General features: G+C 41.1%; 1 protein-coding gene across 1 annotated transcript in view; it reads right to left on the reverse strand.

Moving 5' to 3' along the window:
• LOC135991950 (polycystin-1-like protein 2) overlaps positions 1 to 5,483 on the reverse strand; it is a 39,077-nt gene extending 33,594 nt beyond the window's left edge. Inside the window, exons 1-4 of the mRNA XM_065640825.1 lie at positions 5,183 to 5,483; positions 4,501 to 4,665; positions 1,218 to 1,403; positions 389 to 499 (exon numbers count right to left, since the gene is read on the reverse strand). Coding sequence (XP_065496897.1) covers positions 389 to 499; positions 1,218 to 1,403; positions 4,501 to 4,665; positions 5,183 to 5,483 — 763 coding nt within the window. The remainder of the gene's footprint in view (positions 1 to 388; positions 500 to 1,217; positions 1,404 to 4,500; positions 4,666 to 5,182) is intronic.
• Positions 5,484 to 12,761: the final 7,278 nt, after the last annotated feature.

Genomic DNA, 12,761 nt, shown 5'->3' on the forward strand with positions numbered 1-12,761 from the left:
TTTGTCTACATTTCCTACATAATTCACTTAATTTTTACTTAATGAGAGCAGGTCTTCTCCAACTGAGTTGATACTGCTGCTACTTTGGGTGCATTAGTGGTGTGACAGGGAGCTGATTCTTTTCCATACCTACTGATCAAGATTCTTGTTGGAACATAATTTCATTTAAGTGTGTTTTATGTGTCTGAATTTCCTGGCTTTGTATCCTATCAAAACCCCTCAGTTAGGACTGGGAAGCTCCATTTTTGTGCCTATTTTCAGTGGTCAGTGCTATTCCAGGTACTTCCCTGAGAATGGAGCGGTGATTTTTAAGAGAAATATCAATGTGCACGGCATTAGAGCGAAGAGCAGAATAGAGCTTTGGTGCTGACAGCCCACTCCCGCTTACCTTCCCTGCAGTGGTATTGAACAGCCAAATAGCTGCCATAAGCTGGACAAGGGTCTCCAAAGAAAGTGCGGTCCGCTGTCACCTGGCAGGCCTGGAGACCATGACACTGGCCTGGGAAAAAAGAGCATTTTATATGAACTAGTGGGGTTTGTCTTTGACCATCATAACAGCTGAAATGAGAGATCATTGCAGAAACAAAACGGGGAGGGGGGGCAATATCATGCCACTGATTTCTAGACAAACCCCCGCATCATTTTGACTTTAGTGTGTTGCTTATGGCCTGGTATTTCTTAGCACCATTCCACTTTATTGGAATAAAGCTGAATTAGAGAGGGCAAAATCCCAGAAGTTATGCGTTTTGTTTAATTTTGGCTGAAAACCTGAAGAATCGCCATAGGGACAGGCCATAGTCTCTGTGCAGGCTGGGTGCTGGAACCAGCAGCAGGTCCCGCCTGCCCTCCTGTCCCCACGGGTTCCAGCCTTGTCACCCCCTGGTTTGGAGTTAGGTTTATGTGGATGTGTTCTCTTCCAACTCCGTCAAACCTAGAGTCTCCCATGTAGTTTCTTCACAGAGTGAGAAGAACCCTCGTTCTCCATTTGCTCCCCCTTGCCTTCTCTGAATCTTTGCTCCTCACAAAGTCCCTCATTTCCATCCAGCCTCCTGTACAAACCTCCTCTACATCAGAAGTTCTCTGTGATTCCCTTCATTTTAGGAATAATCCACTTTCTGATTATCTAATGCTACTGAAATTCAAGATAAAATATTTTAGGGACTGGGAACTTTGTCGTGTACTCTGTGCTTCTGCCAAACAATGGCATAAGCTCCTACCTGCTACTTCATCCTGGACGCTGACCCAGCTGCAGTCTCCATCGGGATCGTACCGGAGAGGAGTCTCCGATACACAGTAATGGGGGGTCTTCCGTCCATAGAAGCTCTCTCCAATTTGAATAACTTCTCCTGATCCACACTGTACAGTGGCATTGTAATTATCACAAGCAATGCTTTGGCTAGATTCTAATAGGAGAAAAAAAAAATTAACTTTTTGAATTTCTGAAAAATCCTGCAATAATTTTCCTGCATATCCATTCTTTTTGTTGTTACTCTTTCTTCTCTTTTCTCTCTTTTAAGTTAAACAAGTAAGAAAATGGGGAAAAAAAGAACAAAGAATTAAAAGTTTTCCTCTTTTAAAACCCACAAGAATATGGTTTTTTACCTCCTTAAAGAAAAATTTGAGAACATTTTTAATAAACCAAAATATTTACATTTAAAAAATAAGCATATTATTGTGGAAAACACTTCACATTTTTTTGATCTGCAGTACTGGAAAGTTTAAAGTTACTCCTTACTTCTGAGAGAGCCTTGTGGCTGTGTGTGATTTGCATGATATTCAGGTAATTGCTCTGGAGAATAGTTTGCATATTAAGTATGGGACCTGATCTCATTTCTGCTACAGAAACACCTTTGTTCCTGTGTGATATTCGACTGACTTCATTCAGCAGGACTGCTCAAGTGAGTAAGGTCGTATCTCTAAATACACACACCTCATTCTTTGATTAATCTGGGACAGTTAATTATCTTTCAGAATTCTCAGTATCCTGTAGTAATCAGGATACTTAATACCCTGAAGGATGCGCAAGAGTGCTCTCATTTCGGAGTGTTGCAAAAGAATGTTTTTGTTTCAGCTGTCTCAGGTTTAAACACATTGTCCTCCAGTTGCTGTTTGGATCATTCCCCATAAGTACCTTGCTGAACAGTGCCAGCGTGTGCACACTGCAGTAATTGTGTGCCATTGTTATTTAAAGGCTAAATCTAAGCCTGGCCGTAACTATGGCAACATGATCAGTTTACAGATTAGAGTTCTCTACATAAGCTTGCAAAATAACTTGCTGTTACATTCTAATGCAGACTATTATCCCATGCATTTTTTGGTGCTTTGTACAGAGGGTTCCAATAGTATTTGCTGTCTCAGCAACTTTTATGTGGAAAAACGTACAGAAGCTGTTTTGTGTTCCTCTGTGCAAACCCTCGTTCAATAAGTATATTTTCACTACAACAAATTGCTAACCTACAGAGCATCAAATGGTAGAATAGAAATCATAATACAGAAAGCTTTTAGTTGCATTGAGAAACAAATAATGCTAGGACAGATGGCTGAGGAAAGGATGAGGGCAGAACACTGTCTGGTTAGTTGTTTGTACACATATATCTATCTCAGATGATCAAGTGGGTAAGTTATCAGTTTCATTTGAAGTTTCAATCTCAATGTTAATGTGAACCAAGCCTCACAGCAGTTGTACGTGAAGGTCTGAAGTATCACTATTCCCGTTTTACAGAGAGACAAACTTAAACGCTGCCAGGTTGTGGGAATGTCCAAACATTCAACACTCAGGGAAACTAATGAAAACCTCGCTCCTGTTTGAGATATTGGATCTAATTCCTTGCATGCAAAGCTGGTAAAAGAGGAGTCTATTCTGTTACTGAAATATGTATGCGTATAATGGGCATGGGCTGTAGGTACTGAAAACAAGGCTGTAATTGCCTCAATCTGATCTTGGTTTCCTGGGTAGTGGATGATGGATGTAGTGTAGGACATTGTTGCTCAATAATGCAAATATTCTTTGAATTTAATGGGCTTTAAGTCAGGTCCTATGGTAACAGATGATAGCTTCCTTACAAACAGACAGTTGTCTAATGTGGTGGTAATGGAAAATAATTTTAGTCTGTTTTTGCAAGGAAAATAAGCTTAAGGGATTGTGCCGTCTGCCAGTTTCCTCTCCTCCAATCATTTTAATGTTAGTCATCCTCAGCCAAAGTTGATGTATGGATGTAAACCTCAAAATGCCCTAAAATCTCATGAAAATCAATAGCTAGGTAGAAGAGAAAGAGCTACATCAGTGCCTCTATTACGAGCAGGGATTATAACCCCATGTTTATCTGTTCCACTATGGGGGATTCACCTGGCGAGCACGTACAGCTGGAGCTCTGGAGCTGCTGCAGAACTGCAGGAGAACGAGCTGAGGGAGGGAAGAGGATTTACAGAGGTGGGATGTGCTGGGGATATGGGAGTGAACTGGGAGTGCTGGGGAGGAGAGGAGGGGATGGAGGGGGTGAACGGAAAATCAGGATGGGAAACAAAACTTGATTATTTTTGCTGACTGTGGAACGACTTGTTAATTATGTCAGAAGGGGTACAGTACTGGACAAGGGCAGTAGCAATTCTAGGGCTTGTGGCGATCTGCACTTGCATACTGGATTTGAAAACTTTTTTTTTTATATTACTGAGCCTACAGCCAGAGTCCTTCTAGTACTTGTGACCTTACTACTATAATAGTTACAGTTTTAGATGCTTGGCTTATGTGCAAAGCGTGAGTAACACAAATTGCCTTATACCTATATGTTGAATGGGATGATATTGCTGGCATTCCTTTCCAGGACCATGTCACATGTTCCATGTCACAATTCAAGGGATACAATGTCTATAGGTTTTCTGTCTGAGCACTAAAATGCTGCCAGGAAGTACAGGTTCCTGGGGAAGCCCTTGAACTTCACCTGATGGAAGGGTCTGTGAAGAAACAAGAAAAACTTGCTCTCACTTTCGCTTACTAGGAGTGCTGTATCTGGAAGCCTGGCTGTATTTTTGCTTCAGTTACGAATGGAAATTATTTTGGCGCATATTTATGATTAAGAATATTTTTATAGGGTAGTCATACAGGTCCCTCCTGGCTCAGGTACTATGGTGTTGTGGGAGTTTATTCTTGCAACTATGCTATTATGCACTACTCAAACTGGTTTTAAACCAGCTAGCTTATGTCCACTGTACACATGGACTGCTACACATTGAGACTCACTCTCAGATCCATTTCTATTTTACTAGCCCTCTACTGGAAACCTGGACTTTAATGGCTAGGTGCTGAGCACCTACCTCTCCCAGTGACTTCAGGGTTCTTCTTTTCTTTGGATCAGATCTTACATCAGCACGCTGGCCACCCATTCACTTTTAATACGCTTTTTTAAAGTTAATGAGCAGCCACTTTGAAAAGAACAAGGCAAGTTATGCACAGTTGTGAACACAGCATGCTCCGTTCTCAGTTCCAGCTGGTGTGTGTCTTACCAAACTCGCAAATGAAGTCAAATTCCTGGCTGCAATTTTCGGTCACGCCCCACTGATACTTGGCATTCTTCAGGATGTACCCGCATGTGGATGAGAAAGGAGATGGGTGATCCTTGTACCAGTTACTGTAGCTTATATTGGAAGTGTCCAGCCAAATCATTGCCCCTGTGAAGAAAGTAATTGTGTCCTGAGTGTTTATTTTCCACAGTAATACAGTTACAGAGTCAAAGCCTGCAGAGCAGGACTGTAGCCCTACTCCTACTGAAGCAGAGGTGTTTTTCTCTGCACGAGGATCTTCAATTGCATTTTACATTTAAGCTGATATAACCACTGAAAGAGACATTGCCACTTCCCCCTGTGCTCCTAGCCTTGAAATTCCACCATTTTTCTTGTATCAGATCTTGCAGCACTTCCCAGTGTGATGATTTGGCTCAGTTTGCTCTTCCACCGGAGACCTAACCCAGCACATTTTTTCACTGGGCCACCAAGCTGATCTAATTCACCGTGTGTTCACACGACCACCAGATCTGAAGAAAAGGGTGACAACGTGCAACTGGGAAGTGAAGCAGGCAATTAAAACATCTTAATATGAATCTGAAGTTACAGCAACAAAAGACAGTGGCTTTTCAGCAGATGTCTACAGATACAGTTTTAAAGAAGAAATTATTTCAAAATCACCTACCGTCAGTAGTTTCATTCAGCAAGGAGTTTGAGATCAGTCCTATCCACCATTCCTGATCCTCAGCAATATGTTTTTGCAAGAACTGCTGAGTTTCCTCATTTTCAATAAAGACAAGGTGCCCTCCGCCTCTCTCACACCAGCTCTGGGCACTTGTGAAGCTACGCTGGAGTCTAACGAACTCATAGCATGAATGGTTGAAAGCCAGCTGGTACTTTGAGCAAGGGCTTCCTTCGTCAGCAGCTGCCACCTCCACAGCTGAACATACAGCAAGAGAAATTAGAACTGCAATCCCAAGCCACATTCTCAGCTCAGTGCCCTGTGTGGCACTGGGCTTGCTGATCACATCACCGCTCCTTTTACTGCCCCCTTCAAAAGCTTGAGGTGTCATCCCTGTCATGTCATCAGCATTTCTCTTTCCTCTTTGTTGCTTGCAACAACAGCAGCAATAGAACATGGAACAGATTGCTTCTAATATATCGTGATGATTGGTCTGAGGATACACACAACGAGTGATGCTAAGTCACTGCAAAGGCCATTGTGAGGCCTATTGTATAAATGTCTCATTCCACGTGAAGTCAGTTTGGAGAGAAGACATGAGAGCATTGCTTTCCTCATGAGCAGAGGAGATAAAGTTGATATATGCTGCTATTGGACACATGGGAAAGTGAGATAAAGCTCCTACATCAAAGGCAAGCTGGAGGTCTTTACAACAGCAATGAAGAGATACAATAGTAAGAATGAGAGGAGAATGAGGAAAATGAGAAACACAAGGAGTTATGAGACGGGAAAACACACAGTGCTCCTCCAGATACGTTTAATTGCTTTGTATTTCTTTATTTTTAGTACTTATTATTTGAGGTGCTTCTTTTGGATGCTAATGCGATGTCTGTAATTATTGTCTCATATTCATCATAGCCACCTGTTTACACACACGCAGGTTAATCTCAGCTGTCCCAAATAAGCTTCATTTTGAAGCGTTCTGTCTGTTTAGAACTCCACACCCCAAGTGAAACGCTCCCATCATCCTTTAAAAGCTAAGCTGCTTAGCTATATGGAGCTACAGGATTCATACCTGCTAGGAGGTGGAAAGGAAGGCCCCAAGTTCAAACAGTGATTTAGAAAAGATGGAAGTATTGCCTTTATCATCAAAACTACTCAGGAGCCCTGTGTGTCCATGCCAAAGTCTGCTGATGGACTTTGGGAAGCCAGCCCAGGGACATTTAGGAGCTGAAATCCCCAAGTGCTTCTGAACTTCCTCACAAAAAATACCCATCAGGTTTACAAGGCCACTGGATTAGCAGAAATACAGTACAAATAAAGATCTTTAGCTATTGCAGTCCTTCCCTCCTTGGCATTAACTCCACTGATTTTGATGCAATTATTATTAATTTATACCACCATAACCTGACACTGAAAGAACATGCACTTATATTTAGACATGGATCGGTGAGCCAGCTACTGCATCACAGAGAAGCAAGCAGCAGTGATGTTTGGTTGAATTCCTGCATTGCACTAGTGAGCGGAAGGGAACACACATACCGCACAGTACGCTGGCCCAGCTCTAATTCTAAAGTTTTCTGGCAAAATAAAGTATGTGTACTGCATCCAGTGAGCATTTAAGAGTGATCTTCGATCCCAAGACCTTTTTGGACTGCCAGTTCATAGTCACCTTGCTCAGCTGGATAAAGCAAGACTCAGATTGGGGTTTTCAAGACAGGTCATGATAAAGTGTTTAATAGGTAGGACAATTGTAGGGGAGGAGAGGAAAGGGGAAGAAAATGCACTGTGATGGCGTGATAGACACTATGTTGGATATCCCGTTTCCCACCGCATTTGAAAATCAGGAGTTACTTCAGCTATGGAGCCCTTGGAGCAGATCCCACATGAAGTTCTGACTGATTAATAGGGAGTGGTAACGGAGCAGATGAGATGTGAATATTCAGACCGGGTTTCCCAGCCCTGGGGAAGGCCAATCCATATTCTCATTAGCTGATGGATCTGGCCCAGTCAGTGCCCAGACTCCCATCCCCTTCCTGGAATAGACCACATAACTGTGATTATCAGCTGGTCCTGTTGAGGATGTCTGCAGTTCAGGAGTCCCTTTTGGGCTGTGTACAAAACTTCATAGGCCTCAGTTTGGAACCCCCCAATCCAACTGTTTTATATTCAAGCTATTGCAAAAGTCAGAGCCGAGGGCAGCTGCTGTTCAGTGAGTTGGCCACTGTATATTTTCATGACATTTCCTTTAGAGTCCGTTCTTCTTCTTGGGCCGTGCTGACTTGCCAGGCTTTGGAAAAGCTGGCAGCCAGCCCTCCGATTTTGTCCTTTTAGATATGAGAAACGCAGCCTGTTTCTGAAAACAGAGGTGTGAGGAAGGAGACTGTACTTAAATGTATGTGGCTCAGTGATACAGAATATGCACTTTCAGTAGGTGCCATTGACTCATATTTGTGACGAATGGATTCTGTAGCATTGTCCAGTTCTCTCTCTGCAACTGGAAATTTGATACATGAACATACTGCTAAAAATGCCGGAGCTGGAGATGCCACAGCCTAGCCGCTGTGAATCTGCTCCAAAGCCATTGAAATTAATGGAAGTCTTGTCTCTGGCTTTGACGGATTTTGAAACAGGCCCCAAAAAAAGAACAAATAATGTTTGGAAATGCCTACAAATAAAGCCAAGCTCTCCAAATGAGGCTACTGTTGGCAATTTCTACAGCACTGTGGATTTTTTTCCTAATCTATGGTTGCTATAAGTAACTCTTCAAGTGCCTGCAGCAGATGGGGAGTGGAAGAAAGACAGTTTCCCTCTTTGCAGTTTGTTGACTTCATATATTTTAGTGTCAATAAAGCAGTCTGTCAGTTAATTCTGTTTACCACAAGAAGAGAAAAGCAGTTACAGAAAAGAAAATACTGCTTTAAAAGCATTCAAATTAGCAACTAGGGTTTTCAGGAAGAGACAAAATTCCTGAAAGCCCTTTTCACTCGTAACTGAAAAATGGCTTGATTTCAAATAAACATTACCATTTTGTAGGAAACATGCTTTTTGCATTTTTCGCCAACAGAAAAATATTTTTTTAAGTTTTCTTATGCCAGAAGTCCACACGGAAGCTTCACAGTATAATGGTTTGTTGATTTTTTTTTTTTTTTTTGCTTTTTGCCTTTATGTAGCTGGCTGAATGGAAATCATTTAAATAGTTTAAGAATCTACTAAAGTAGTCACATATGCTAGTGTGGAAGAAACAAAAAGATGCACCTTGCTGCGTAACCTCATTTTGCATGTTTCAATAGCGAGTCATGGAAGCACATAATAAAGCCTCTCTCGTTGTCGCAAGAGGGTGGCTGGTGATGACAATAAGTTCTGCTCTTCTGGCTGCCCATGGGACTGCACCGACCCCTAAAAGGTATTGTAAAGCCCCTCCAGTATCTTCAGGGTCGTCTCAAGCATAATGTCAGATATATCGATTTTGGATACACCAAAACCATTCACTTGCTGTTTTTTCTTTGGCTTTTGAATAGTTCTGAGGAACTGGGGCAGATTCACAAGAGAAAAGTCTGTCTATAAGCATTGTTTTTAAGGAACGATGAGCCCTTCACATGAAGCCAAGACTTGTTAATCCTGGTTTAGTTATAGCTGTCTGCCTGAAAGGCTGATATAGCAACCACCCTTACAGCACGTGTTATGTACCAGTGACTTAAACTAAAACATATTCACCAGTTATTATAAAATAAGGCTTGCAAAGCAATTGTGTTTTGCAAGCTTTGACTAGAAATTAGTGACAAAGCTTTCTCAATATTTTCACACCCTCACTCCAAGCTGCGATAAAGCTGTGAATAACTCCTTTGTTTGTGAACTCTCTTACGTCTGTTGGAATAAGTCTTTCATTTTTTTCTCAGAAATGTTTTAGGGGGCCCTGCAGATCTCTTACAGAGTCCTAACTTGCCCTCATGAGTTACACCAGATGGTAGCCATCAAGAGAACGTTTCTTCAGAAAAGCATTGTGCTATATAGAACATCGCAAAAGACAATGATGAATGATTTATTCCTGGTTTTCAAAGGGATCTTTCAAGGTTTATTAATTTGTTGTTGTTGTTGGAAGTAGAAGCTGTTGAGGTGAAAGAAATCTGAAGTATATTTTGTTTATAATGCTGAAAATATTAATAGATGTTAAGAAAAATAATGGTGGCCTACACTGAGATTCTGTAAGAGAATCTTCTAGGTGGTGTTTGCCACTCCTAAAAATTAAACCCATTAAAACCAGTTCAGTTTTCATAGCCAAATCTCGAAGTACTCATAATCACTAGTTAATTTTTTTTAAATTTAAGCGCGCTTATATATATGTTATATACCATTTGGAAAATTTAGCTTTTTATGCCTAAATTCTTACAGATGAGGAGATGAGCACACACAATGCTTATCTAATATATGTAGGTGTGGTAGGTTTGCCTCAACACCTTGGCAAATCAACCTTTCATGCCCTAAAGTAGGCACCAAACAATGAATTGCAATTTTGGAAAAATCCAAGCCTGAATTCTTGTTCAGCATAACCAATAGCTCTATAGATCATGTCACCCTGAATCCAAGTGCAATTTTTTTTCCGTTTCCAACTGCTGCTATTAGAAGAGCACGGCTCATTCATGAGGCTTTTCTGTTTCTGTACTTTGGCCTCCCGGACCTGAGGAAAATCAGTTCCAGGGTTTCACTGGGCCGTTGGGCAGCCTGGTGCACAGACAAGGAGGAGAGGTGTGGTTGGTGCCACCACTGACTTCAGGGTTGTCCTGATTTGTACCTTAGTGCACATTACAACTGCATCACGACAGCCTAAAAACGTCGTCTGATGGAAAAGGCCATTGCAACACAGCAGAATAGCTTGACGATCCTTATTAGAGGCCAGAAAGTACCAGATTCGAAGTTACGGAAGTGAAGAGCTGCCAGTGGAAAGGAATAAATCACACCCCTGTTCATTTTGGCTTTTGTTCATTTGCTTTGAGGAAGAGCAAATGAATTTACTCTCTATAGGAGGATATTACCATTTTTACATTCCTGAATATTATGAAATGTAATGTATAGATTTTATCAGGAATAGAAGTATATCTCTGTTCTATGAATTGAATAATCATTTAAATGGAAAATTGATTTATATTACTTTGGCTTTGAGGTAGAAAAAAAATTATTTTGGGTATCATTAACCTGAGACAAGATCATGAGCGGTCCATTTTAGTGTGTCACATGCACTTCCACAGTGTGCAGGACTGCCTCTTGAAAAGAGCCGTTTCGTTATTACCCAACTAGGTAGGAAATAGCGAGTACTGAGCAGACCGTCCGGAAAGGGATGGAGAAAAGCCCCTATGTACACCTACATCTTTAGAAAAACCCATCTGCCAACTAGTTTAAGAACGTGGGTCACAGTCACGCTTCCTTCTTTGCTGCTCTCCTGAGCTGCTTGTCCGGGTAGTGAGACCCAGTTCTTTGCTGACTCAAAAGGGTTTGTTATTGTTGTCGCTCTACTGTCTAATTTTCCATTTGGCAACACAGTGAACTTACCAGTGAGCCCTGCCAAATTGCAATTTTGATGTTATCTTGTTTAGAAAAACAGGGAAAACAATTCTTATCTTTACAGGGTGCAATAGTTAAATTAGACATTCGTGCCTGGCATGATGTGGTCAGGATAAAGATAAGTAGGACTACATTCAGGAGTCGCTGGGTTGGACATAATTTCTGTTTATAGATGTGTATGGTTACCTTCTGGCACAAGCGTTGCCTGGATAAGTCCCTGGGGATCTTCTCTTAGGAAATGCCCGTTGGGAAGCATCTAGTGTTGCCTTTGGGCTTGTAGCCTGACTTTCCTCACCTGCCACGCTGTTGATGCCTCAATATCCCCCTTTCCCAGGTAGTTCCGATGTTGTATTGCCTTCACAGCACAACTGCGACTATTGGGAAGAAGGAGACAAGTGTGCCCTGTAAGAACATTAATCGAGCTGGGGTTATTGGTGGCCAAAGTTAGCCTTGAACTCACATAGACTACAGCAGAGCGATATGAAGCATCTGCTGACACCTCATGTATTTTTATGATCATGACTGGCTACGTGGCACAATTTAGATGTGCCATTACCTTAATATCTTAATAAGAGAGCTGTTCTAAAGATTAAAGGTACCCTCTTTGGATAAAACATTAACTGGTAGATACAAATGTACTGAAATTTTCCTAGCACATACACAGAGGCAAAAAAAAAAATTGCTCGGACCTGAATGTGCAGCCATCACAACTCTGCTGGTGTCTCTGCAGTCACCCCACATTTCCATAAGCCTAAGACTGGCCAGATTTCTAAGGCAGTCCATATTCCACCTCTTGTTTTATTTAACATTGTTACACATCTTTCTTCTGCTTGTTATGAGCTATTTCTGAGCTTACAGGACATGAAAACAGAAAGAAAGAAAGAAGCTGCGTTACAAGTTGTTTTCAATAACAATGTCCCTCGTCAATAGATATCCAACACCTTACAAAAGAAACTGGCTTCACAGTCCCCATAATGAGAAGTCCAGCAGGCTCTCTGTTCAGGAGCACGGCTTTTGAGTTAAACTATCTATACTCAGATCCCCCGTGAATAAAACCAGCAAATAGTTCTTTTTAGTTTTTCCGTTACATTGTCCCAAAGATGTACAGTAGGCTAAAAGGTGGGACATTGTGTGGCAGCATTAATTTCTGTCACTGTAAATATCTGTAACGCCTTTTCTGCACCTTCGGTCATGGAAGTGAGTGTTGACCTTCATGTTGTCATTCTGCCCACTCAAAAACACATTACCAAACTGTATCACATATTAAATATTAAAACATGTAGATAGTCTGGGGATGTTGAAAGGTGCAGATAAGGCTATAAAAGTCTTATGGTGAGGAAGTTTATGTAGGTACTGTGGCTCTTCACTTGTTCGAGTGTCTAGTTCTTAAATGTATTGGGCATTATGGTGGGAGGGCGAGCTCAGCCTGGTTGGATACTAGTGCAGGGGGGCCAGCAGTCCGTGCCTCAGCACTTGAACAGTTATTTTATGTTTCCATTTAGCTGAATGAATCAGTATTTCTGGTGATGTTTATTAAAAATATGACTAGTAAAAGAAAAAAATATTTTTATTTATCACAAAAAATTGAAATCTCACAAAGATCTCAAAAAAAAATCTCACCAAGAAAACTAAAATCTCACAAAAATAATTATTCTGATCCAAACAATACTGATCAAAACAGTATTTGATCAAAACTGTTTTGATCCAAACAAAACCTGGGCAGAATAATACATGGAAACTATTGTTATTTAACTTTGAACAAAGTACATTAGTAGTTTGTGTTTGCAATTATACTTGGGCAGTGCAAAAGAAGTATTCCTAGATAGGGCTGCTGGTATTTCTTCTGAAATGACATCATGTCAATAGGACAATGTTTAACAAAGATTAGAGCTCACATTTCCTGGCCAGTGAGACAGATCAGTGTGATTTCAGCAAGAACGACTCTTAAGTTCATATCAGTTTTACTACCAGAGTCTTTATTAGGTAATAATAGATAACAGTTGATAGTTGAAAGTTCTTAGCA

This window comes from Caloenas nicobarica, chromosome 9 (genome assembly GCF_036013445.1).
Source record: "Caloenas nicobarica isolate bCalNic1 chromosome 9, bCalNic1.hap1, whole genome shotgun sequence".
Lineage (NCBI taxonomy): Eukaryota > Metazoa > Chordata > Aves > Columbiformes > Columbidae > Caloenas > Caloenas nicobarica.